Source organism: Daphnia pulicaria, chromosome 5 (genome assembly GCF_021234035.1).
Source record: "Daphnia pulicaria isolate SC F1-1A chromosome 5, SC_F0-13Bv2, whole genome shotgun sequence".
NCBI lineage: Eukaryota > Metazoa > Arthropoda > Branchiopoda > Diplostraca > Daphniidae > Daphnia > Daphnia pulicaria.
In genome coordinates this window covers 6396219-6419456 of record NC_060917.1, presented here as the reverse complement: position 1 = coordinate 6419456, position 23238 = coordinate 6396219, and the positions used below count along the sequence as shown (strand labels likewise).

At 44.5% G+C, this 23238-nt stretch overlaps 3 protein-coding genes across 3 annotated transcripts; 1 reads left to right on the top strand and 2 right to left on the bottom strand.

Moving 5' to 3' along the window:
• Positions 1-1623: 1623 nt before the first annotated feature.
• Positions 1624-5316, bottom strand: LOC124340736 (protein piwi-like). The gene is made up of 14 exons (XM_046793343.1): positions 5023-5316; positions 4832-4924; positions 4409-4519; positions 4171-4335; positions 3837-4105; positions 3648-3762; positions 3416-3563; positions 3192-3333; positions 2922-3081; positions 2701-2838; positions 2418-2605; positions 2218-2335; positions 1802-2110; positions 1624-1737 (listed from the first exon to the last, which is right to left on the bottom strand). The coding sequence occupies exons 1-14, from the start codon at positions 5314-5316 to the stop codon at positions 1624-1626; spliced, it is 2364 nt and encodes a 787-aa protein (XP_046649299.1).
• Positions 5317-12285: 6969 nt separating this feature from the next.
• Positions 12286-17188, top strand: LOC124340735 (probable ATP-dependent RNA helicase spindle-E). The gene is made up of 14 exons (XM_046793342.1): positions 12286-12510; positions 12573-12681; positions 12747-13021; positions 13086-13562; positions 13624-13727; positions 13796-14085; positions 14208-14485; positions 14557-14869; positions 14949-15163; positions 15253-15870; positions 15991-16196; positions 16262-16517; positions 16587-16829; positions 16895-17188. Exons 1-14 carry the CDS (start codon positions 12298-12300, stop codon positions 17186-17188), a joined length of 3891 nt encoding a protein of 1296 aa, XP_046649298.1. The 5' UTR covers positions 12286-12297.
• A 4451-nt stretch (positions 17189-21639) lies between these two features.
• Positions 21640-22908, bottom strand: LOC124340734 (ovarian-specific serine/threonine-protein kinase Lok-like). Its single transcript, XM_046793341.1, has 4 exons — positions 22787-22908; positions 22348-22707; positions 22092-22275; positions 21640-21921 (listed from the first exon to the last, which is right to left on the bottom strand). The coding sequence occupies exons 1-4, from the start codon at positions 22906-22908 to the stop codon at positions 21640-21642; spliced, it is 948 nt and encodes a 315-aa protein (XP_046649297.1).
• Between the last annotated feature and the right edge of the window lie 330 nt (positions 22909-23238).

Below are 23238 nucleotides of genomic sequence, written 5' to 3'. Positions count from 1 at the left end.
TCGGTTCAGGTTCGGTGTCCATTTGTAAATGTCGACTACATTTACAGCCAAGACAGTTTTGAAGGTTGCTGTGTCGATACGGCAGAGTAGCACTCAAGGTGAAATAGCTGGTTATGTGAAACGTTGAAGTTGGCTTTCAGTGAGAGAGTGAGAGGAGAATAAAATACGGAAGTTGTGAGTGTTGCCGCCGACAAGTACAGTACAGTCTTCATTTTAAAAATAGAATTAGCAAGATGTGTATGATGGGAACATTGTGACGTGATGTAAACAGAAGAAATCTTTGGTTCCGGCGGTTCCCAACTTGTCCGTTTTGACTCTACGGCTATGGGCTGGTCTTTGCTCTCATTTCGGCGGAAAAGTTTGTGCTGGATGGCTTGTCTTATGGATGTGGTTGCAGCACCTTATGCAACTATGGTCACAACCAATATTAGTAAAATTTCTACTTCGCAAGCTGCATCACTTCAACGTTGGTATGGTGGTATCAAATGTCTCTTGTCGAGTGGAACTGTTTCAGTGGGATAAAAGTAATTACGTTAAAATGTTGCGCCAACTTTTCTTGGCATCGCATCGGTTCTAGCCCACAAAGGGATTTCACGACTAACCAAGCACTGCATGGAGTGGGGTCTTTGTGCGGCGGCATCAAGATGTTTATTAGCCAGAACAATGCTGCAGCGTTACCCTTTCAACACAGCGAGTTGATTTTCAACTTGGAAACATTTCGTAAAAATAGCAGGAGAAGACCGCAAAGTTCACCACCCTTATTTCGCTTTTTATTGTTGGGAAAACTAATTAAATTGAAAAATTCTGCAACCAATAAATTTTTCCAAAACTTACACTAATTTCCTCATCTTGTTTGCCTGCCCATACAGTGAACTTCAGCTAGATTAGGGAGGATAAAGGTTTGGGTTATTAACAATGATGTCTATCAGAAAATTGCTGGAGCTGGGCGTGGACCACTCGGCCGAAGACAATACCTTCACCACATTTTCCGTGCAATCCTGTCGACTCCATAATCCTTTCGACGTGTTGGCATGTAAAGAGGTAAAGCTGTGAACGAGACGAAACCACTATGCGGCAGCTTATAGTGTGGGAACAGGTCGTCTTCCCAGCTGTATTGCTCATCATCTGCAATGGGTGTAAGATGAGTGATGTCATCACGTCATAAACATAAAAGTTAAAAGGGCAAAAAAAACTACACATAGGATACGGTCACTTTTTTATTGTGTTGAAACTTGGAGGTTGAAAGCGCCGTATATTTTGGCTGCCATGATACAAAATGCGTTGTGCATCGTTGTAAAACTCACACCAAGAGTCACATCAGTTTTGAATTGGATAGAAAGGGGGGGGGGGTGGAGAGCTGCATACGAGAAGGATAACCTCAGTCGTAATGCCGCGGATGGGCAAAAGCGCTTCCCGTCAGACAAGAGTGCGCAGACGCTAGAGACATTGATGATGCTCAAACCAAGTATTTCTATATTTGGAGACCGAAAAAAAATGTTAAACAAGAGCAAGTGAATGAGTCGCTGAACTTTTTCTTAGCGTCATTGACAAGAAAACAAAAAAAAAATTTGCATGTTATGTCATATCATGAATGCGCGGCTGGGAAAGTTATGCGCCGGCCGTTCACAAATAATAATATTTATTTTTCCACGATGAAGGCGGTGTAGTGCCAGAGAGGGCCCGCAGCTGACACAGCTTCTCCGCGTAGACGAGTGGTGCGGGTATGCGCGACGAACCCTAGCATCAAGAGTTCATAGTTACAAATAAACGTCCAATTGTGTACGTTAGCGCTGAGTCTTACCGGATCGGCGTAGTTGAGGTGACACAAGTCTAGCGACAACATCTCCGTTTGCATTCCTTTGAGCCCAATGAAGTCTGCAACGGTCTGGTAGCAGGTTGGCGAAATTGTGCCGTGATTCATTTTCTCCGTGACAATGGCCGACTCCCGAGAGTTAATCTCTTTCACGATCATTCCGCAGAGTGGATTGGTTATTTGTGGGTTTCTTTTCTCGCGACGATAAATACGAAGGCGGCAGTTGTCGTCCACCAGCGTGTAGCTGTACGGTGTGTTTTTGTCGTCGTCTCTTGGTGACTTTGTTTTCAAACGGCGCTAGGCACAGATGCAACAGTAGAGTTAATGGTATAATCACGGCGGCGAATCCCGCCCGCAATGTTGAGAAAAGAAATGCAATGCAACATTGAAGTGATGGTTAGTACCGTGATCGTGGAGAGTTCGTCGCAAGTGAGGCCGGCTCCGAATCGTCCAGCAGCATCGACACCTCTGCCATACATCACAACGGCGTCGGGCGGTCGATGATTGCATTCTTCATAGGCACTAGAAGCGGGTGGGGGGGGGGGGGAAACCGTGCGGGCCGTTAGTAGGTGGGAATAAATGTGAAAGGCTGTGACTCCGTTACCTAACTGCTTCGGAGAGGTGCTCGGCAAACACGGGAGGAAACAGAGAGGTCCCGATATCTTCCAGTTGGTGGGTTGTGCTGTTGGAGAAGTAACGCGTCATTTCGCGATTCAAGGTTGCGGCAACTGCAGTGACCGCAACTCCTGTGGCCCAGTCTTTGGCGACGTGCAGTCCCAGCACCATGACGTGCTAAACGTTGTGGAATATGAAATCGAGTTTGCAGACAGACACCGACACACAAAGATTCGTGCACGTCGAAAGTTTGCGATAGCGACAAGTCATACCTGCTGGGAGAGAAAGTCGGATAGCTGCTGAATTTTCCACGGAACTCCGCCCAATTCAGCCGTCAATTTGTTGAGCAGTCGCTGAATCTCATGGTGCTTCACCAACTCACCCGTAGCAACCTCATCCAAAGATACAACCTGTGAACGAAGAAATGGGCAGAGCAACGCGCTGGTGCTTATCAACCAAACAGTGATTGTTCGACAGGCTATAGGACACTTACCTTAAAGGGAATTTTCAGTTCCGACATGGCGAATGCCGACAGTGAAGCGTAATGAAGTCGGCTGCGTGACTCCACCAAAAATAAAACGTAGCACGGCTGTGAGTTGCAAAGCCGTGTGGCTCGTGCACGCCATTCGTTGTCGGTGTAATCGGCAAAAGTGCTAGAAACACATGTACATTTAGATATGGATAAGACACGTAGAAATTCGGGTTAAGTTGCACTAGTAGACAGCAATTTACACTAGGGATTTCAATGACATGCGAGTCTTACATAACAGGGCGCGGTACATCCAGTCCGACGCTTGTGCCGTTTGCCAGTAGAGATGCGACGAAAGACATGATTTTGCATTGAGAGCCCCGGGGGGCCACCACCAACCAATTCGTCAACTTTGGAGCTTCGAACATGCACCTAGCTTTTAACGTTCCAAGAAGAGTAAAAAAAAAGTTTTTTTAAACCAATATAGCAGTCTCAAAGAAGACAGTAAAAGCATTAACCACTCAAGTTGTGCCAGACGCCATCTTTGCGCGCAGGATGTGTTTCGTTGCTACCGTAGGTCAGTTGAGGTAGAGAAAAGTCGTGAACCGCAACCGTCTTCAAGGTGGAGGTCAACTGCCATCCCCACTTCGCAAAGATGTGACATACCTAACCAAAACCATAGGTATGAGTGACACAATTAAATTTGGTGATCAAATTGGGCAGGCAGAGACAGCCACGGATTAAGTCTACCTGCTCGTGTTTGTCGATGGCTGCCAACATTTGACGTATACGCTCCAGTGATTTCTTTGGCAGCACTGTGCTGCGTTTCGTGATGAGTTGCACAACACTACTCGGCAAAACCCTTCTGTGCGTAACATGCAAGAGACTATCATTCACAAACCATTCGAGTTTAACCGCACAAGAACAAATTATATTTACGAGTCGCTGTTCGACAGCTGCTGCACGCAACGTTTAGGGTCGAGTAACTGGCGTCTACCGCGAACAAAGGTGTAGAGGAGCGGTGTACCCTCTAATCCAGCAATCGTAACGTTCTCGGATGAACAGTGCGTCGCCAGCGTCATAGCCGCGCCTTCATTGGTCGCTTGTGACGGACTAGCGGAAAAGTCCACGCCGGCCACAGTGCACAAGCGCCTGTCACATGTAACCAAAACAGTTTTTCCAGTCAGGGTCTCTCTAATAACATCCATCTGGAAAAAAATTGTCATCCAATGTACGTAATGTAGAAGAAAGGGAGCCGTAGATTGATGTATACCGTATTTGTCGCAGTGGGCAAGGCCTCTGCCATATTTTGGATGCACTGCAGCACACTTGTTTTCGTCGCAAAGGCAGGGCACTCGTAATCAATTAGGAGGCTGTAGTGGCTTTTGAGCTTGCGGACTTGGAAAATATATTTCTGGTACAGTGCCACGTTTGAGATCTGTTGAGTCGAAAAATTCTGTTATGCTGCGTTTGCGGCTTCGTTTCTTTTGCTAGGCAGACAATTTACTCACCGTTTCGTCAAAGGTGGGACCCGACAAAAACACGGCCGTGTTTATGGAATCCGAACAACTCTCTGTCATTCCCATCTTCTTGCAACATTCTTTTAAAACCAGGCACAACAACTAACACCGTCGAAATGAAATTTGTTAAGTACGCGTCTTGTTTTCAATGGTGGGCTTTGAGAAAATATATACGAAATGAAGGTGGTGGTGGGTGTTGTGGGGGGGGGGGAGGAGAAAGTAAAAATTGGCTTTACATTTCACATGTGCTAGGTCGAAAATCCTTTTTTTGGGCTGCCGCTTGCTTTCGTTACAGGTAGAAAGGTTTACCAATTCTTGTGTGGATTATAAAGTTTGGGTTATAATCAAAGCTTTTACAAGCGTCATGAAAAAGAGTGTTGGAGAAAACACTAGCCCGTCAACAAAGTAACCTACCGGCTTGAAATCTTCTTTGGCGCCTGATATCTCCTCGAGGTAAGCCATGCAAGGTGTCTTCTTTGAACCGGTCACGCCGGGCAACGCCAAAGTCTGCATTTCCAATTTATCACCCCAAACGATGACATACAAAATTGAATGAAACATTTGGGTAATACGCAATCAAGTTGGTTGTGTAACAATTGTTTTACCAGCAATTTGTGTGTGCTGAACAACACGCCGTCGCCGTCATACATAATTTTGGAATGTATTTCTTTCCGAAGGAAGTCTTCTTTTTCGTTGTCTGTGAGCGTGGGCGACTCGGGCAACACTGGTTCGAAAACAACTTTGTAGCTGTAGATCTGTTTCTCTGTGCGAAAGCACTCGACCATGTTTGTTGTGCATTCCGTTTCAGTGTGACGCATCGTTGTATCCACCGCCGTGCGTTTAGGGTAACAGTTGGCTGTCGACGATACGCCGCCACTGCGCTTTCGACTTTGAGACATTTTCGAACCAAGCGTCCAAGTCTGTGGGCCAGAGCGTGGTTCCCTGGTTGTGAGCCGAATCGATGTCAGGTTTCGTGGTTCTTTTCTCCGGAATCACCGACAGCGACACCGCAGGTCCTGGCACGGCATCAACGTTAGTGGTTGATAAATGGTGCGTTTCAATGCTGATTCGTTACGCTAATGCAATTCTGGGCAAGGCAACAAGGAATAACCAACTGAATTTCAACGTGGAAGTCAAACAGAGTGAGACTTGGCCAAGGCCGTGGTCTTGGCGGTATACTGTGTCGGCTGAGGGTTGGCCGGAGTGGTAACGTTGCCAGATTGCCAATCAGAGCAACAGATTTAAACGTTGCCAAATTGGGTTAAAATTCGAACTGGTTTTTTATAATGAAATCACTCGACGTCGACGGGGCCACACTTATAGATTGAGCATGGTGGATTGGTGTGGTGAGGGAACAAATGACATGGTGCATATTGTTGGAATCGGCTGTCTCGTATGACACCAGTTCCCAGGACAGGAGGAGAAGCCTAAGTGCCAACGTCACAATTCTTCACAGTCAATTGGAGGATTGGTCTCCCTTTTGGGTGCTCTCCATCAATCAAGATATCAATAATTTTTGTAGAATAATTCGTCTGTAAAATAGTATTTACATATATATTCATCAATTATGTCATCAGGAAGGAGGTGGAATTGCTGGATGCTACAGCGGTTAGTGTCCCGGTCTACGACCCTGGCGGGTAATGTTTTCCATTTACCTTTTTCATCGCTAATTTTTTCTTCTATTTTTTCCATTAATTTTGAAATACGTAAAGGTGGAAATGTAATATTACATTACTGTGTGATTGATTTCTATTTTTTTACGATCATGCCCTTTTTGTGGCGCTTCTGTGAATTTTATTATTTGTTTTCCGTTTATTTCGAACGGATGCTAAATGAAAATAGTTAGTTCTCAGATTAGTTTTACTTTACATGGTTGTTTGTATTTGCTTTTATCGTCATCTAGTCCCAGTCATTGTGTGAACATTTCGGAAGGAAAAGAGTGTTTGGCAGTGGAATTATTTGAGATAATGCACTTTGTCGCGATCCTCTGTTTTCCTCCGCCCTCTAGAGTGTGTTTCGTCAGTGTATTCTGTCAACTGACTGTCTTGGTGGCATTAGTGTTGTTTTCTTTTGTTTTTTTATTCAGAAGTTTACAGGGCAATGTTAAGAAGGCTCGTTCGTACTTCTGGCCCGTAATACGAAGACGTGGGCTGAGCCTTAGCAGCCCCTTTCGGTGGCACCGTTAAAACAATTATCATCAAGGCAATGTCAAGTAATAATTTGCGATTTATTCATAAAATTTTGTATCGAATTAGTAATTACATGGATGAAAATAAAATGTAACACAAGAGTCGGTTTTATTATGCATGTGTACGCTTAGTGGCACTAAACAGGAGAAGCGTTGCTATGATTTTGTTTGCTCGCATTTCAACAGTGCAGGAAACATGGTAAAAAAGTGGATTTAGAACACGATTCCTACTATTTGTTGGGTCAGAATGATTTACAACTGTTTGTGTCGAGACTCTTATTGATCTTGGTTAGGTTAGCTATAATTTGCAAAGAACCGAATAGATGTAGCGCTATAAACAATTCCATACATTTAAATTTCAACTGAAATACAGGCAGTCGACGATCAGATTGACTTGTTTCAAATCATCAAGGCATTCTAAATGAGGGAAAGCTTGTTTTGCATGTCAAATAACGCATGGTAATAAACTATGTCAATGGCAAGCTCTTTTTAAAAATGTCGCTTGGGGTGACATAGACATGTCAATTGACTGGCTAGTGGCTACTTGTCGTTTTCAAGACAAAGTTTTCTGAAATTGATTTATGTTTGATGAAAAATGTAATTTGTACATAATGGTGTTGTTTAGTTTTTGATTACACAGATAGATTAGCGAATAATAAATACATAGTGACAACTTGTTCCTTATGTTTCCAGTTTATTCAGGGACCTACAGGCCAACTATGTGCCAATAATCATCTTGGTTTACATGTAAATCAACTGGCAATTTTTTGTCTGCGACACAGTGAAGACAGCGGGCAATTTTTATTATTAGCAATCACATAGCAAGAGAAAAGAAAAAATCAAATGTGCATGCAAGCAATTTATGAACAAGCATGACGATTGGGAATGCGTTTACAATGAAATCAATGAAGCTGAGTGTGACATGGCAGAAAATTGTCGGGTGTCTACAGTTTTTTTCCGTACAACTATGCAGTCCACTCAAGATCGAATGGCCATTTGCTTGAAATCCCCGATAAATGGCATAACCATTCTCCGAAAAGACGATTGTCTGTCGAGTTTGAAGACATCCAAGTGGCAACTACATTTAAAGAAATCAAAAATGGAAAAAACTGAAATGCAGCGAGAATCACTAACGCGTTAGACGAAATGTAGTGAACCTGGCCTTGTCTCTGGTATTTTCCAAAATACAGTTGAAAGATTTGTTTACTGAGCCGGGAGAAGAAAGAACTTTTCTCGATCAAGACAACATTGACTCGACGATGGCAATCCTAATGATGTGGAACGAATGGAATGGGAAGCATTGAAATAGGGAATGAAACTCGAACAGGATCGGTTTGGTGGCGGCAAAGTAGCGAACGTAGCATTCCCCTTAGCAGAGTAAAGTGAAGCTACATTCATCGACTACATTTCAATTTGAAATAGCGAAACGTGGTCAGCGATTGACATGGGTGAACGGCACTGAGGCACTGCGAGGCGCTCGCGTTGTTGGAATTTGATTACGTCTCGGTATAACCGAGGAAGAGTGTTTGAAAGTACGGCGGGTGGAAGCTATCGCCTGCAGCCTGGTCAGCAATTCCGTTTCGATTTTGTCCAAGATTTTGTCGGCTGCTTCTCGTAGATTCACCGACTGTGATTTGGATGACGCTCTCACGTGACAAGGAAACACACTAGTTACAAACGAAAGAGTAAAACTCAAAAAAGGAAACTAAAGAGAATAAGAACAGGGCAATCGCCAACGTGGACAGAGATGAGGACACGAATACTCGCCATAAACCCATCCCCCCGGTTAGTAGGAGTACAAATCACGGTAAAGGTGAAACACAATACACAATGGCCAAATAAAGATTCAAACTGGAAGGGAAGCGCAACACAGTGGAATGCCTAGTCCTAAGGACACTTACAGAAAGCCTGAGAACATGTTTGGAAATGCCGATAGGAAATTTTGAAAAAAAAGAAAGTAATGCGTTCTACAACCACGGCAGTGTCGTCGCCTTCTGTTCAACCGACAGCGCAGCAAGCTTCACGTTTAACGACTAGAGTTGCACGTACTATCATCCAACCAACTTTTGCGATTTAAACTTACCGAATACATTCAATAATTTCTAAATGGCACGCCAGTTCATAGTGGAGTCCTTGAAAACAGAAAAAGGATGTATTGATTTTGCCAAGGAAAAAAGACGTGAATGACAGCCTGAACGAAATTAACCAGCTCGTAGTCAACTTCAACGACATAACTGAAGGGGTAAAAGTTGCTGAATTAAAGGCCCAAGATTACTTTGAGACTCTTTGGCAGGAAGACGACATTGCTTTCTTAATTACATACTTAAAAAGATCAAGGAGACGACTCTTTGGAAAAATTTCAGTTGCGTTCCACGTGGCAGCAGTATCAGTGGCGCAGTGATTCACGGTTAGTCCGCCAACTAAAGTCAAGAGTGATCAACAATTGAAACAACATGACGTCACTTTGTCGGGGGAGCGCCCCGCCTATGGCACGGCGAGTCGCTCGCGACTCTGACACTCAAACACCGCCCGCATCATTTGATGATAGGTTTCCGGGTCGTTGCGGGCAAAAGCCAGCGTTTGGGGCAGGGCCAGCACTTCCGCTCCGTTCCTCGCCATAAATTTGATAACCGCTTCGAGCAGATTAGTCATGTCCGTGTCGACCGCCCACGTGTAGAATTTTAGCACATTTTGCGGGACAATTTGGGTCGCAATACGGGCCGAGCAGTGTTCAATCAGGCGGCGGTGACCGTAGCGCTGGGCTACTTGGCACAATTCCACTAGAGAGGGCAAGCCGTCAGCCGTGCAGAACGTGGGAGAAAGGATACCAACGTATGAATATTGGATCATTTCGCGAAATAAATGATACGGGGCGTCGTTAATGTGTTGGACGGTGGCTAAAAGCAAGTTTCGTGTAACGCCGGGGACACGAGGTGGTGGGTCAGCATTTGCGTTGGTCGAATCGTCGCACCTCAACGTAAACGGGATATTGCTCAAGTAATGAAGCAATACAGTCGAATGCGCCTTAAAAGTTTGCCCGTGGCGAAAAATGAATGTTACGTCGCAGTTGTTTTGGGCGAAATACATTGCTGTCAGCAATCCGCAAAATGGCAGGCCGGCTATCGGAAAGTGCAGGTGCAACACTAGGGATGAGTGCTGCTTGAAGTCAGGGTAAGCTAGCGACCATTCGCCACAATGGTCTTGCGATGTTTGCGGCACGGCGAGTACGTTTCGATCACCATTCTCCAAGAAGACTGTGCTTGGAATGCAGTTGGGCACGGCACCTGGTTCTTCGGCCCAATGACACCGTAAATGTACGACATTGTGAAAACGCCGGTTGCTCAACGTTCGCTGCAACATTAGCTGGTAGTCGGCCATTGGTTTAAATGACTTGTAGGGGAGGCAATTGACGTTGAATGAAGTATAGTGGTTACCGACGCTCGTGGGTGACATCGCAAATTGCCACTGAACGCGAACGACGCCGTACGCTAGTGACGAAACTGCAGGAGTGTTGACGTGTTCTTCCAAGGGTTGCGTTATGAGCGCCGTAGTGATCCACGAAGACGTTGAAGTGGCGTTCAACTGTGCCGTGGACGCCGGCAGCCTGGGGGTGTTGTCGTTGGATCTGCCTGGCTGCGACATGCCAAACTGATGTGCGATGATCTTGAAGAGACAGAAAAAGGGATGGTTTGGTGTTGAGGGTGGAGGAGGGAAGCGGAAGATCCGTTTCCACAACCGCATGTAAATCACGCGTTTTCAGAAGCTTCAAATTTTTTCCCCAACTAGCTGTGCATTTGACAAAGGAAAACTGTCGTTAGTTATCAACTCGCTTGGAGTCCAAATATCGAGACACAGTCACAGAACTATACACATACACTGTTGGTGGATATAAGCAATTTAGACAAACGACAACTTACAATTACGTACTCGGTACTCGGACGGGAACTGCTGCTGTTGTGTGGTCCGAGAAGCTCATCAGGCGAACACACCCACAAAACAGGACAATTCCCTTAGTTTCACAGCGACTGGAAAATGGCGGTGTCTCGAGAGATTGTCTGAGGCGCCTCGTGGCGAATGAGTAGCCAGAACAGAAAACCAAAATGGCGACCAACAAGGGGGTGCATTGGGACGATCTTCGGGGTAAAAGTTTGGCCTACAGCCAAAGGTGCTGCTTAAAAAAACGTTGAAAGGAAAATGCGCCGATTAGGGTTTCTGCTGTGAAAATTCAACCAACTGCTTCATGTTACAATGGCAATAGAGAGATGAGGACTGGAACTTACGCTCGCGAGGAAGGACCAAAGGCGACTGCTCAGCTCAGTGCTCACTGGTAAATAGATACAAAGGCTGATGGGCGGCTCAACAAGTTGCCAGTCATGCCAGATCAGTGTTAAAATACCCTAAAAACTACATGAAAATTCCACTGACCATTCCTAAACACAACGATTTTTTTTTTTTTTACTTTTCGACAGAGCAATGGATGCATCTATTGCTCTGCTTCTCAATAATTTGCTCGTTAGCACCGATAGAGATTTTTGTTCCGAAATGCTTATGGAAACTATCCAAGATGTTTTCCGTTGGGAGCATATTTTTATTACTATTACTACTATTATTATTATTATTATTATTACTATTATTATTATTATTTTTATTATTTTTATTATTTTTATTTTTATTAATTCGGTCGTGAAAACGTAAAGTTGGAATACATTTTTCTTTCCTTTGATTTGAAAAAAAAAATTCTTTTTAATTCTCTTATAGGGCTCTTTCACATCTGTTTTATTTAGCCGATTTATCTGGCAACGCAGCATGGTTCGAGACTTTTGTAGGGCAAAAACGGGGAGAAGAGGGAGAATGGGAGGACGCCCTCCTCCCTCCCATTCCTCCCATTCTCCCTCTTCTCCCCGTTTTTGCCCTACAAAAGTCTCGAACCATGCTGCGTTGCCAGATAAATCGGCTAAATAAAACAGATGTGAAAGAGCCCCATACGGCATAGTTGCATGACTTTCACGCTGACACAAGATTTTGTCTTCACGTGGTCCGGTATGTAAAAACGTTAAACTTGTAGTTGGTGTGTGAATCCAACTGCAAGTCTCTGGTTTGCAGCAGGTCGGAATTTTTTGGGGTGAAGTCATTCAAAATGGCCGATTTAAAGTCCGCTGGTGATATTTTTGATGTGTTGATATATGGGAAAACTATGGAAGAAATGGGGACATTCACCCCTGGCACATCTTCGAGAAGAAGACGAAGACCGTAAGTAGGAAAAAGGCACTACTTGTAAAGATTTTTTCCTTTTTAATTTTAACGTGGATTTGTTTGAATGGTAAAGGTCCCCGGAAGCAGTACGACAGCCGTATTTCGCTGAAAATACTACAGACTACAGTGAAAAGTATCGGGAAGAAGAAAGGCAGCAAGCTTTGGAGGTGCAGTCTGTGGTAGTGTTCTTTTGAATCGCTTTTTAAAATTTGAAATATCGTTTTAGGCTGCAAATTTAGCACAAAGTTATAATGAATGCCGAATGAAAGGTGGTGGTATGAGCATGCTTGAGGACGAGTCTACGCTTTGTGGCGACATGCTACTTGCTCTGGATGTTCATGGTGTGCAAGCGAAAGCGGCTGCATTCATTCAATATCGTTTCGATCCACCTGACCGTCCCCCTCTTGCAATTGATAAAGAAAGAACAGCCATTCTTGATATGCTGAAGAAAGAAAATGCAATCATCATTAAGGGTTTCACTGGCTGCGGTAAAACAACCCAAGTGCCTCAATTCATCCTGGATGAATGCTATGCAAATAAAACACCTTGCAACATTGTTGTCACCCAGCCAAGGCGTATTGCAGCCATCAGTATTGCTAAAAGAGTCTGCTTTGAAAGGAACTGGACTCTTGGAACTGTTGTTGGATACAGAGTAACTGGCATCTCATTTCCATTTTTGATTTCTTTCCTAATGCATTTATTTGATTTGGTTAGGTTGGGATGGAACGGCAAGTGAGTGAGTCTACCCTGCTCACCTATGTAACCACTGGATGTCTTTTGGAGACACTAGTAGCCAGAAAAACTCTTGAAGGCTACACTCACAGTAAGTTTATTTGTTTTCGACAGTGTGTAAACGTATCTTAACCTCAAACTATTTGTTGTACTTAGTTGTTGTCGATGAAGTTCACGAGAGAGATGAAGACACCGATTTTTTGCTGTTGGTTTTAAACAGATTCCTCCGCAAAACGAAGACGCCAACCAAAATTATTTTGATGTCAGCCACAGCCGATGCTGGAAAGTTTTCTCAGTATTTCAAAACCCCTGAGTTAGGCGACTTTCCGCAAGGGGATAGACCGTGGCGCAACGCTCCTATCATTAATGTGGACCGCGCCGAGCCTTTTAACATCAACGTTTACTACATGGACTGTCTGAAACAGTTAGGGGTGAGTTCGCATCACAGAAACTTTGTCATTTAGTCACAGTTTGAATAATTCCGTTCAATTGCAGTTTCTTACGGCAACGATAGATCCAAACGATGAGACTCCTCGAATCGATAAACTCCAGTACGAACTTGTGAGTCGGCTGATCTCTGCTTTCGACAGCAAACGGGAAATCAAGCGCTACGGGCGTCATTCCGAGTACGAAAATATTTCGAGCGTTCGGAGTGCAGTCCTGATATTCTTGCCCGGCACTGGCGAAATTGATGCCATGCACAAAGCTCTCGTAGACTTTGAGACCAATGCGGTCCACAAGAACTATTGGCACATCTTGCCGCTGCATTCACGCATCACTAGCGAAGAGCAAAGTCGAGTTTTCCAGTCCATTACGTGTTTGCCTACAAACTTTAGGCACTTTCGCAAAATCATTCTCTCCACCAACATCGCCGAGAGCTCAATCACTGTTCCGGACATTACGTACATCATTGATTTCTGCCTGACAAAGCAGCTCACCACCGATACGGAAACGAACTTTTGCTCCCTCAAGGTAATTCCTATTATTTTCATCTCAACAAATCTCTTTTAAAATTGTTAACTTTTATTATTAGTTGGAGTGGGCTGCCAAGAGCAACTGTATGCAGCGCAGAGGACGTGTTGGTCGTGTTACCGAGGGCGTTGTTTATCGAATGGTTTCCAAGCGCTTCTACGACGAGTACAAAACCATTGATTCACTTGTCATGCTGCGATTACTTCGTAAACTGCTGAATTTCTCGTCCCAAGGAAATTGCCTGATGACGTGACTCCCGAGATCCTTCGCTCTCCCCTGGAGCAGACCGTTTTGCGTACCAAGTTGTTGGACCTGGATCCACCCGAGAAAATGTTGGCACTCGTCATCGACCCTCCCAAACATGGCAACATCGCCAGGACAATCCTGCTACTCAAAGAAATGGGAGCTCTATTCACGACAGTCAACGGCGTTGTCAGTTCATTTGATGGGGACTTGAGTTACCTCGGTCGAGTCCTCTCTCGCCTCCCCATAGACGTCCACTTGGGCAAGCTGGTTATGCTCGGTACGTATACATGTTTCTTAGCGTACGCATTCTATTCTTTTCTGACCTCGTTGTCTTGGTCTTCTGGGGAACTGTTGACTTGATGTGTCGGTGTGTGTATGCCAATTGGTTCGTTTAAATAGGATACGTGTTCAACATCCTGGAAGAGTGCATCATTATGGCTGCCGGGCTCAGTTCAAAGAACATTTTTACTTCCCCTTATCAAAAGAAGCTGCTGGCCTATCAAGTCAAAATGCAATGGGCCGATGGCTCTTTCAGCGACCCTATCGCAACGCTTAATGCATACCAAGTGTATAAGAACTTGGAGCACCAAGAGCACTTTAAGCGGAGCGGAGCGTCGGAAAGAATGCGGGAGAAGAATTGGGCGCACGACAATTTCATCGAACTCAAAGCGCTCAAGGTAATACTTGCTTAAAGTAAAACAGGGTCGACATTGCTGTTATCCTTTGCATCCTTCCACCCCCGCAATAGGAGATGGATATGTTGGTGAAAGAAATCAAATTCCGTCTACATTCCATCGGAATCGAAGGTGTCGTCGGGCCGAACGTTAGACCGCTAACGGGAAGCCAAAAGGCGCTTCTGCTTCGTGTTGTGCTCTTCGGCGCCTTTTATCCGAACTATTTCACTCGGGACGCCGTCTGCGGGCAGATCGATGAACGCGAGGCCGTCAAATCTCTTTGCGGACTGGATCCCTTCCAAACGGTTAAACTTACCAATTTTCCACCGAATCAACTCGGCAAAGCCTACGTCCGACAAATTAAAAACAGCATGTCGGAAATATTCAGTGAGTTCCTGTATTAAGGATTTTCTCTCTGGAATGTATTGTATTTATTTAGCTTTTGTTTTGTTTTCCCGTCTGAAAGGTATGCTGAGGGTGGATACATGGAATGCCAAAATCACGTTTGATTCGCAGAGGGTGTTTATTCAATTTCATCAAGAGGGAAATCCTTACCAAAGTATGAGTGTACCCGGAAGGATCTGCTTGCCCGTTTACTTGGCCATCAAACAGAGATTCCTCGGTATTCCCTATCACGTGCGGTTGTTTGACAAGAGAGATGCCGAAAACTACCGCGCTCGAGTACGTCTTGACTGAAACCGGTGGATGGAAACTGATTTGGAAAAAAGAAATAATGATATATATTTTTTTTTTTTTTTTTTTCCATAAAGGTGGAAGAGTCGGCTAGACGTTTGTTACTAATGAGTGACGTGGAATCGGTGGTGTCAAGTCAGAGCATTCCGAGTGAAGTGCCGTACGTTCTTCAGATTCCGGCACCACGTCTGCCCGAACTTCACGAATACGAAATACCTGTCAGCGTCTGTCACGTGGACGAGCCCAATCATTTCTGGTGTCACCGCCTGGATAGTCGTTCGAAACGTGATTACACACAGATCATTGGCCTTGTGGGCCCACAGGGCAGTCGTTTGGAGAGGTGGGATATTACAGTTCCCGTCGTCAAGGGCAATCTGGTGATGGGTCCGTTTAAATCCGCCGTCCACAATGTTGTGGAGTACTATCGTGCCAAGGTGCTTAGCACGCAGCAGGGCGTGCCGATTCATGAGAAACGCGTTCGCCTTTATTTTATCGATTTCGGCAACGCAGCCGTGGCCCACGTCAAGGATTTGCGAGTGGTGCCTGACGGACTGCTCAAATTCCCACCTTTGGCCATTGAATGCCACTTGACAGGAGTGGGTCCGTCACTTATCAACGATCCCATAGGAAAGTGGACAAACTCCGGCAAAGAATGGTTTGAGATGCAGACGGTGGATCAAGTACTTACAGCCAGGGTGAGTAGAGTGCCAATTTTTTTTTTATGAACAACCGAATTCATGTGATCTATTTGATCTCTAAGGTGAAAGACTTTTGCATGCACCGAACTTTTTTTAACGCAATTCGATAATATGTAGGTGTTTTCGGTCGTCAACGGAATCACATCTATGGATCTGATTGGTGAAGGTGGTAGTTGGGAGAACTCAATCGCTGCTCAGATGTTGGAACTCAAGTATGCCGTCAAAGTGGATGAATCTTTTATAAACAAACGAGATAATGAACAGCGTCAATCCGAGCAAGAAGCCGAGCCGAATTCTCGCATGGCTAAACACCGACAACGAGAGTAACTTTTTATGTTGACTTTTAAAAAAAATCGGTTAATGAAATTGACAATTTCACGCTCACTAGGTTGGAAAAACAGAGATTTGTGGTGGCCGAGTATTTGGCAATGGAACTTGAAGTTGACGAGCCAAGGCAGTACAGTCGCAATGAAACTTGTGTTGTCAAACTTGTTGGTCCTTCTAGTCCGTTGGAGATGAATATGTACGGCAAAGTGCAATCCCTATTGGGTACCATGGTGAAGATAGAAAATGATTCCGTCAACTCCGTTATACTGGAAGATCAACCTGGTGATCATCACGAGCGCGTTCTCGTTGCTGCTCACGTAAGGATACTTTGAGTCACTATGGTTTACACTTTGTAGTTTTTATTTGAAAATGCCTTTTCTTTACAGGTCGGCTCTCAACAAAACGGTCGCCACGTCCAGGCTCGCAGCACTACTCTTCTTCCAAATATCCCCGGTTTACCGGCCATTTTGACGCTTCTTTTTGCTCCGAGAGCTGAATTCCGGGCGGACAAGGACATCAAACGCCTTACAGGTGCCATTTGTGGGTTAGGTTACGATCACGAGAAGCAGCAATCCTTCTATCCTGAACATGATATGGAACTTAACTTTGACTCGGAGATTGGTCTTACGGTTAGTGTTTATACTGTCTTTCTTTCTAAGAAACCCTTTTTACGTTTTTTATGGTCTTCCTTTAGGATGTGCTCCTCATCAACAAAATTAGATTTTGGTTGAATTCCGTTATGGGCGCACTGTCATTCAGTCAACACCACGCAGCGCCATCCCAGGAGCGCATGAGGGAAGTCAGTCAGAAAACGCTTGGATATTTGTTTGAGCTCATCACCAAATCGCGTGGTGATGTCGAATTTCTTCCCTCGACCAGCTATAAATGGAATCTCATCAAAACTGAACACCTTCTACAGTCGGATGTCGCTGAAAGACGACTGCATACTCTGATTCCACTCCACGACTGTATTAAGCTTAACCCCTGATGGAATGGCTGCCTAATCTGAAATGAAGCATTCTTATTGGAAAAGCTTGTATCGAGTGTTGGTAAAATCAATTATTTCAAACCAGAACTGAAATGATGATATGTTGGAAGTATTATTGCTTTGATTTGTTATTTTGCATCGTGTTCATTTTCTGTGCTTGTGAAACAGTCGAAGAAAGCTACTTTTTTTGAAAATACAAGGAATCTGATAACGTTCCTTGTATGTTGTTTGTTAAAGAATCGACAAATATCTCAAGTATTTCCTCACGTTTTCATCAAAGCCCTGCATCAAGGGTTTAACCTCTTCGACTCTGTGCAAAAGATTTTTCAATTTGTCGTTTCATGTAATCATCGCCGTCTTGGTAGAGTTGCTTCATCACGTTCGTCATGCTCGCTTGTGGATCGTCGCAGGCTGATGAGTCAAATTTCGTTTTTGGGGCTTTACAACCTTTGATCTTTTTTCCTGCAATAGTAACAATCTGCCAAATGATTAGTTGAACTTTTGATGGACAGACTGCCACTGTATCTGAGAAACTGTTGGGGGGGGGGGGGGGGCAGTATTAATGCACACGTCGCTAGATTAGTGTGGTATCTTTTGGCCTGTTTTTACTTTCCACTGTCTCTCTGATGCATCAATAACTGTAGTAAATTCTCCAATGAGACCAGAGAGACATTGTTTTCATCTAGTTCCTTAACTCAGCGGTTAAGGGACGTATAACATCATACAGTATAGTCATAGCCTTAATGCCATTGTTTTAACCATTATTGTAGTACTACATGAAACCCAAAGTGCAAACTCCATTTTCAGCAGGAAGAGTTTGGCCATCTGCCAGAAATGATAAATGTCTTGGAGGGTTTGTCGGACTGATTACAATGTAAAGAGCTAACGTACAAGACAGTGAGATCATCCACTTTTATTCGGCATAAAAGTGAATAACAGATTGTAATAGTCTGTAAGTTGGACATAGTAACATTTGACAGCAGCGGCACCGGTTGCGGCAGCTGGATTTGCTAGTCGTGTGGCTTCAAGATTGAACCGGATTGAACATGTTGTCTTTGGGCGGGTGAAAGATTTCAATTATCAAGCGGCGCGCGTCGATGTCTTAATTATTTCTCGAGATTGCGTGTGGCCAAGTCTGTTAATTTCTTCATGTCAACAACATTTGCACTTAGCTGAAAGTTTCAACAAATGTGACACTAGTAAACATGTACGCGTCAATCGACAGGAAGATCTTTTGCAACAAAAATTTTTTTAATGTTATTGGTTATTGATAGTTTCCCAACGATCCGCGGTGTTTCCGGCACTAATCCAATCTGAAAGAAATGTGTGGTATAGAAACCTGGGAACTTTTACTACTTGTGGAAGTTGTAGTTTCCAAAGTTCCAGCACAGTTTTCTCGTTCGCAGGGCAGCAGCGCATTCATTATTTTATTACGCCATCAAATTGCTGATTGTAAGGAGGCTTCGTTTGGCTCAGATTCAGTTGTTCAATTGTTGGCTGCGATTTGTACTTTAGTTGTTTATGTGTTGGTTTGAAATTTTCATAGCTCAGTGCGGGTTAGCGGTGGCGACCGAGAAGTTAATTAAAGAGGTGGCTACCATGGTTCACTTAGGTTCGTTTTCGGGGAAATTTTTTTATGTTACCATATGTTTTCCGTTACTTCACGTCATCATTCTTTCGATGGAGTTGAACGCCAAGGTTGGTCGTCCAAGTTAGCTATTAATTGTTCGGGGGTTTTTGGTGAACCCGACATCTAGTTGGAGTTTTGTTGTTGAGATGATAATTCATTCTGGGTCAATTTCTTTTTGTCGATTGTTTCTCTGTGTTGTTCTTGGGTGGTGAAAGTTCGTTATTTAAAGTGACAGTTATTTATGACATGACGAGGATCGGCATCGAATTGTACTAGTTATCGGTGCAGTTCTTGGGAGCAACGGAAAATGTTACATTTCTTCGGGCCTTGCATTTCATAAAAATTTCTGTTTCTTCTTGTTCACTTATCATTTAATAGAATTATTGAACATTTTGAGAAATCTTGGGGTTGACGTGAAACCCGTCAGAAATACTTTGTCCTTTCCTTCCTTCACCTGCAAATGCTGACCATTTCTCATGTCAGAGCATTACGATGTTTCGCACCGTAAATTTTGAAATCAAGATGGGGCAATTAATTTAGAGCTAACCTTTTTTATTTCGCACGCCAAAACCTACGTTACAGAAAGGAAGCTGTTTGGCAGGTGCTGTCAAAGTCGAATGTCTTATTTGGTCGATGTCTTATTTCGTAATGTTTTGTATTACAAGTTAGGTAATAAATATTTCAATATTACGGTAAGGAGAAGACACACGTCATGACCAAATCAATGGTTTCAGCAGCCATACCAATGTCTCTGGCATTCATCCACTGGCCTGTACGGTATGGTAGTTTATTAATACATTTCAGAGTTGCGCATCCAAGCAGTGTTCTTGTAAATCCTTTTTGTTAATAGTATCACAGTACTATGACAATTGATACATTCCTGGAGGTGGGGTTGAAATGACCTAGGCCGTGGCGTTTTCCCCAATTTGTCACGTTTGTAGCAAGTATTTGGACAGTGCTATGTGGTGATGTAATTACTATTCATTTTGTAACTTGTTAAACAAAAGTGATCTTGCGCGTAATGATGTTGGGTTTTGTTTTGCGTCCACAAAATAGGGCAGTGGAGCCGGCAAGTTTCATTTCGACAGGGAAAGGTTGTGGAGCAACATAATTCACTGTAGCCTCTGGTATTTGCTCGGTTGACATCGTTCCGGATCATCTCCTGAACGCTGCTTCTCTACAAGTAATCGCTGGTATTTCTGCTTTTTCCAATCATGGTCACGGCTCTCCTTGGGAGACATCAAACTAGAAAATCAGTCTACCCTTTCATCTTGAGATGACTACAAACACACAATGATTTGCAAAAAAAGTAAACGTTACGTACTTCCTCAATGGGACTAGGTACTTTTCAAACACCAATGCAAGAATGATATGATAAAACGCGATGTGGAACCACAGGGAAGATGATTCAATTTTTGTCGTTTCGACGTTTTCGGCTTGATTGTAAAAAACGGTAATTGTGAAATCCAACCACTCGCTTCGCCCGCAAGTTTCCCTCTTAGTCCGGCCTCATCTAAAATTATTTCCTACTTAACACTAACTGTTTTTCTTAACAAGTTATTAAAAATGTTTCTTTTACATTTCATTGCCTTTTTTCCCTCACTTTTCTTTTTTAGAGTTAGATGGTTTGTTAAAGAATTTTCGTGGTTTAAACGTTTGTCGGGTTTTAACCGTATTAGAGTATCATTTTTGAAATTATTTAATTATAGACTGATTACCTCAAGTCATTAAAATAATAAACAACAACTGAAAACAATTGTATTGGGTTCAACATATGCAACGTGATGACAAAACTGTGAACGCGCACTAAAAAAAAGGGCCAATACATTCAACGTAGGTCTCACGAAGAATTCAAATCAAAGGTGGTAGCAATGCACGTGCCGGAAGCAGTGTTGTACCATTGTCGCGGGAATGCGGCATTCAGTCGTGTGCCCGTAAAACTAATACAAATGATCAAAAAAGTAATCACACAATTCGTGAAAAGAAAACCAAAATAGGATAGCAGCCGCCCACGCGTTCGCAGAGTCACCCGCCCTGGGGAGAGTCAAAGAGAAGTGGCCTAGATGTCGGTAGTTGGAGCGGAAGACTTTGACGACGTCTTCTACCAGTTCAGAAAATGGGTGCGCCTTTAAAGACGATCGAGCGGAGATTGGCCATAGTGTCCTCGTCGAGCAGCCACGGGCACCTGGCCACTGTTTCAATGTCGTGGCGTCGCCCGACGTCGATCGCTACCATGTTGTCGATCAGAGTGCGTGCCTCGTCGCTGACGGACGCGATGCCTGGCCCGTCCAGCACGCTGCCTCCTACCAAACGACAGCGGGGCAGAGTCCAAAAATAACCAAAAAAAACCAAAATCACACAAAGTCAGACGAACAGAAAAAAGAGAGCAAATGAAGAGAACAAACCCTCCGCCACCCGCAGGTGGGCTGCTTAGAGAGTTGGCAGGCAATGACAAATAATACGCACGTTGGGTGGACGTTGAGCGGCTAGTGTAGTCCGCGCGAGAGCACGACGGATGTCTCCCCAGGAGCATGTAATGCAAGATGACGCCCAAACTCCACACGTCGGCTGCCGCCGTGTACGGCTCGACGTCGTCGTCGTCCATTTGGCGTCTCACCTCCGGAGCAATATACAAGCTGGTTCCGCAGTAAGTCTTCAACGTCGAGGGGCACAACTGGCGTTTCGAGAGTCCAAAATCGGCAATCTATCACCCGAAAAATCCCGTCCGGTGCAGCGCGTCGGAACACAGCATCAGTTCAAACGTGGTTTCCGAGTAAAAACATAGCATTCCATTCAGTTTGCGTTAGCTAGCACGACGGGATCACTCCAACGCCATATCCAGTAATTTGGTTACCTTTACTATTGCAAATTCATCAGCGCTTGTCAGCAACACGTTGGAGGGATTCAGGTTACGGTGGACAATGGGCGGTGAGCGGTTGTGACAGTATCTAATTGCCGAAACCATTTGTACGAACCAATACTTGGCATTTGGCTCTGACAACAGGGAAAAGTCGGACATCCTCTGTTGCAAATCACCGCCGCCAGGGAACTCCATAACTATTAACATTCTGCTTTCTGGCCAGTTGCCGGCAGAGTCTAGCATCTGTCAAAACAACAAACAAATTAACAGCAACAGTTACAAAGGAGAAACCCATTTGCCGCATTGTGACTAGCGCTATGTGGAGCACAAAGGTCTCCCCTGAATCTTTGTGTTGCACACAGGTTCAATGAATCAATCGGGACTAGTGACTATCATATACCACTACAACCTACCTTGACGATGCAGGGGTGATCCAGCTGTGAGAGCACTGCGATTTCATTTCTTAGAGCATCGACGCCACGTGGGTTCACCGTCACACAGTCATACGGTTTCTCGCACTTATTGGCGTGAACAGTCTTGATTGCAACAACGCTGCTGTTGCTCTTTACGATGGCTCTGCAAACTTCGCCGAACAACCTTAAGCGTTATACAAGAAATCATTTAAAAAAACCATAGCAATCACTCACTGGGTCTCACATTTAGACTTACCCACTCGTTATGATGCTCAGAACGAGATACTTGTTGTTGAAGTGCAGGTGATATCCCGGAAAGCGATGGTAGTTGTCGTAAAAGGTGAAGTTTGCCGCGCTCTCGGCGGAGCAGAGAGCGACGACGTCGCCGTGATCGATGGACAGTGTGCGCAGGTAATCGACTCGTTCGCCGTTGACAAACGTTCCATTGGGTGAGTGGTTTGAAATCGTAAATTTTCCGTCTTCCATCGATTTTTCCAGTGTGCAATGTTGGCGGCTGATGCGTTGGAAGAGCGAATTGGCGACGAGTGTAGGCGAGACGGTCACGGTGCAATAGTCTCCTCGGCCAATGGTGGCCATGTGTTCGCCCTCGGTCGACCTGGTAGGAAAAAGTTAGGGAAAAGCACGGTGCGTGAGAACAATCCAAACTGTGATTTAGTCGCCAACTACACCCTTACCCCAAGGGAATGCCGACTGTCCGTTGCGGAATGTTCCAGACCAGCCACCCCCAAGGTGTGCCGCTGTTGCCGTAGGACGACGTGGATGACTCGGGATCGCTCTCAGCAGACGACGTCGACATGGCTACAAATCAAGGCAGTTCCAACTCATGTTGTCAAAGGGATGTTGGGTTTGCATTGAAATTACCTTTTTTCCTTTAGGATATTTCCTGCTCGTTCTAGTTGTTGTTTTGTTGACTATACGTGGTCGACGGTTGAAGTTCTCTTTGAAGTTCGAACGCGAGCCACTTAGCGACAAGTGGGTGCCGGCGTGTAGCGTGCAAATGGCACCTTTTATACGATGTGGCTTGATGTGGCGGTCGTGATGCACAGGTGTTGGAGGTGGGGGATCGGCTCAAGGTTGCCAACTAGTCATTTGGAATGTGGGCAACAGCTGTGGCAGAGCAATAGAT

Excerpts from the sequence above, each read along its gene's own strand:
- LOC124340736 (XM_046793343.1), bottom strand. The coding sequence starts at position 5,316 with ATGTCTCAAAGTCGAAAGCGCAGTGGCGGCGTATCGTCGACAGCCAAC. Across the intron at positions 3,763-3,836 it reads CAGCTGTCGAACAGCGACTC|AAGGGTTTTGCCGAGTAGTG; the intron begins GTAAATATAATT and ends TGTTACGCACAG. Across the intron at positions 3,334-3,415 it reads CGTCTGGCACAACTTGAGTG|CTAGGTGCATGTTCGAAGCT; the intron begins GTTAATGCTTTT and ends GAACGTTAAAAG.
- LOC124340735 (XM_046793342.1), top strand. The coding sequence starts at position 12,298 with ATGCTGAAGAAAGAAAATGCAATCATCATTAAGGGTTTCACTGGCTGC. Across the intron at positions 12,682-12,746 it reads TCTTGAAGGCTACACTCACA|TTGTTGTCGATGAAGTTCAC; the intron begins GTAAGTTTATTT and ends TGTTGTACTTAG. Across the intron at positions 13,563-13,623 it reads CGAACTTTTGCTCCCTCAAG|TTGGAGTGGGCTGCCAAGAG; the intron begins GTAATTCCTATT and ends TTTTATTATTAG.
- LOC124340734 (XM_046793341.1), bottom strand. The coding sequence starts at position 22,908 with ATGTCGACGTCGTCTGCTGAGAGCGATCCCGAGTCATCCACGTCGTCC. Across the intron at positions 22,708-22,786 it reads ACAGTCGGCATTCCCTTGGG|GTCGACCGAGGGCGAACACA; the intron begins GTAAGGGTGTAG and ends TTTTCCTACCAG. Across the intron at positions 22,276-22,347 it reads CTGAGCATCATAACGAGTGG|GTTGTTCGGCGAAGTTTGCA; the intron begins GTAAGTCTAAAT and ends ATAACGCTTAAG.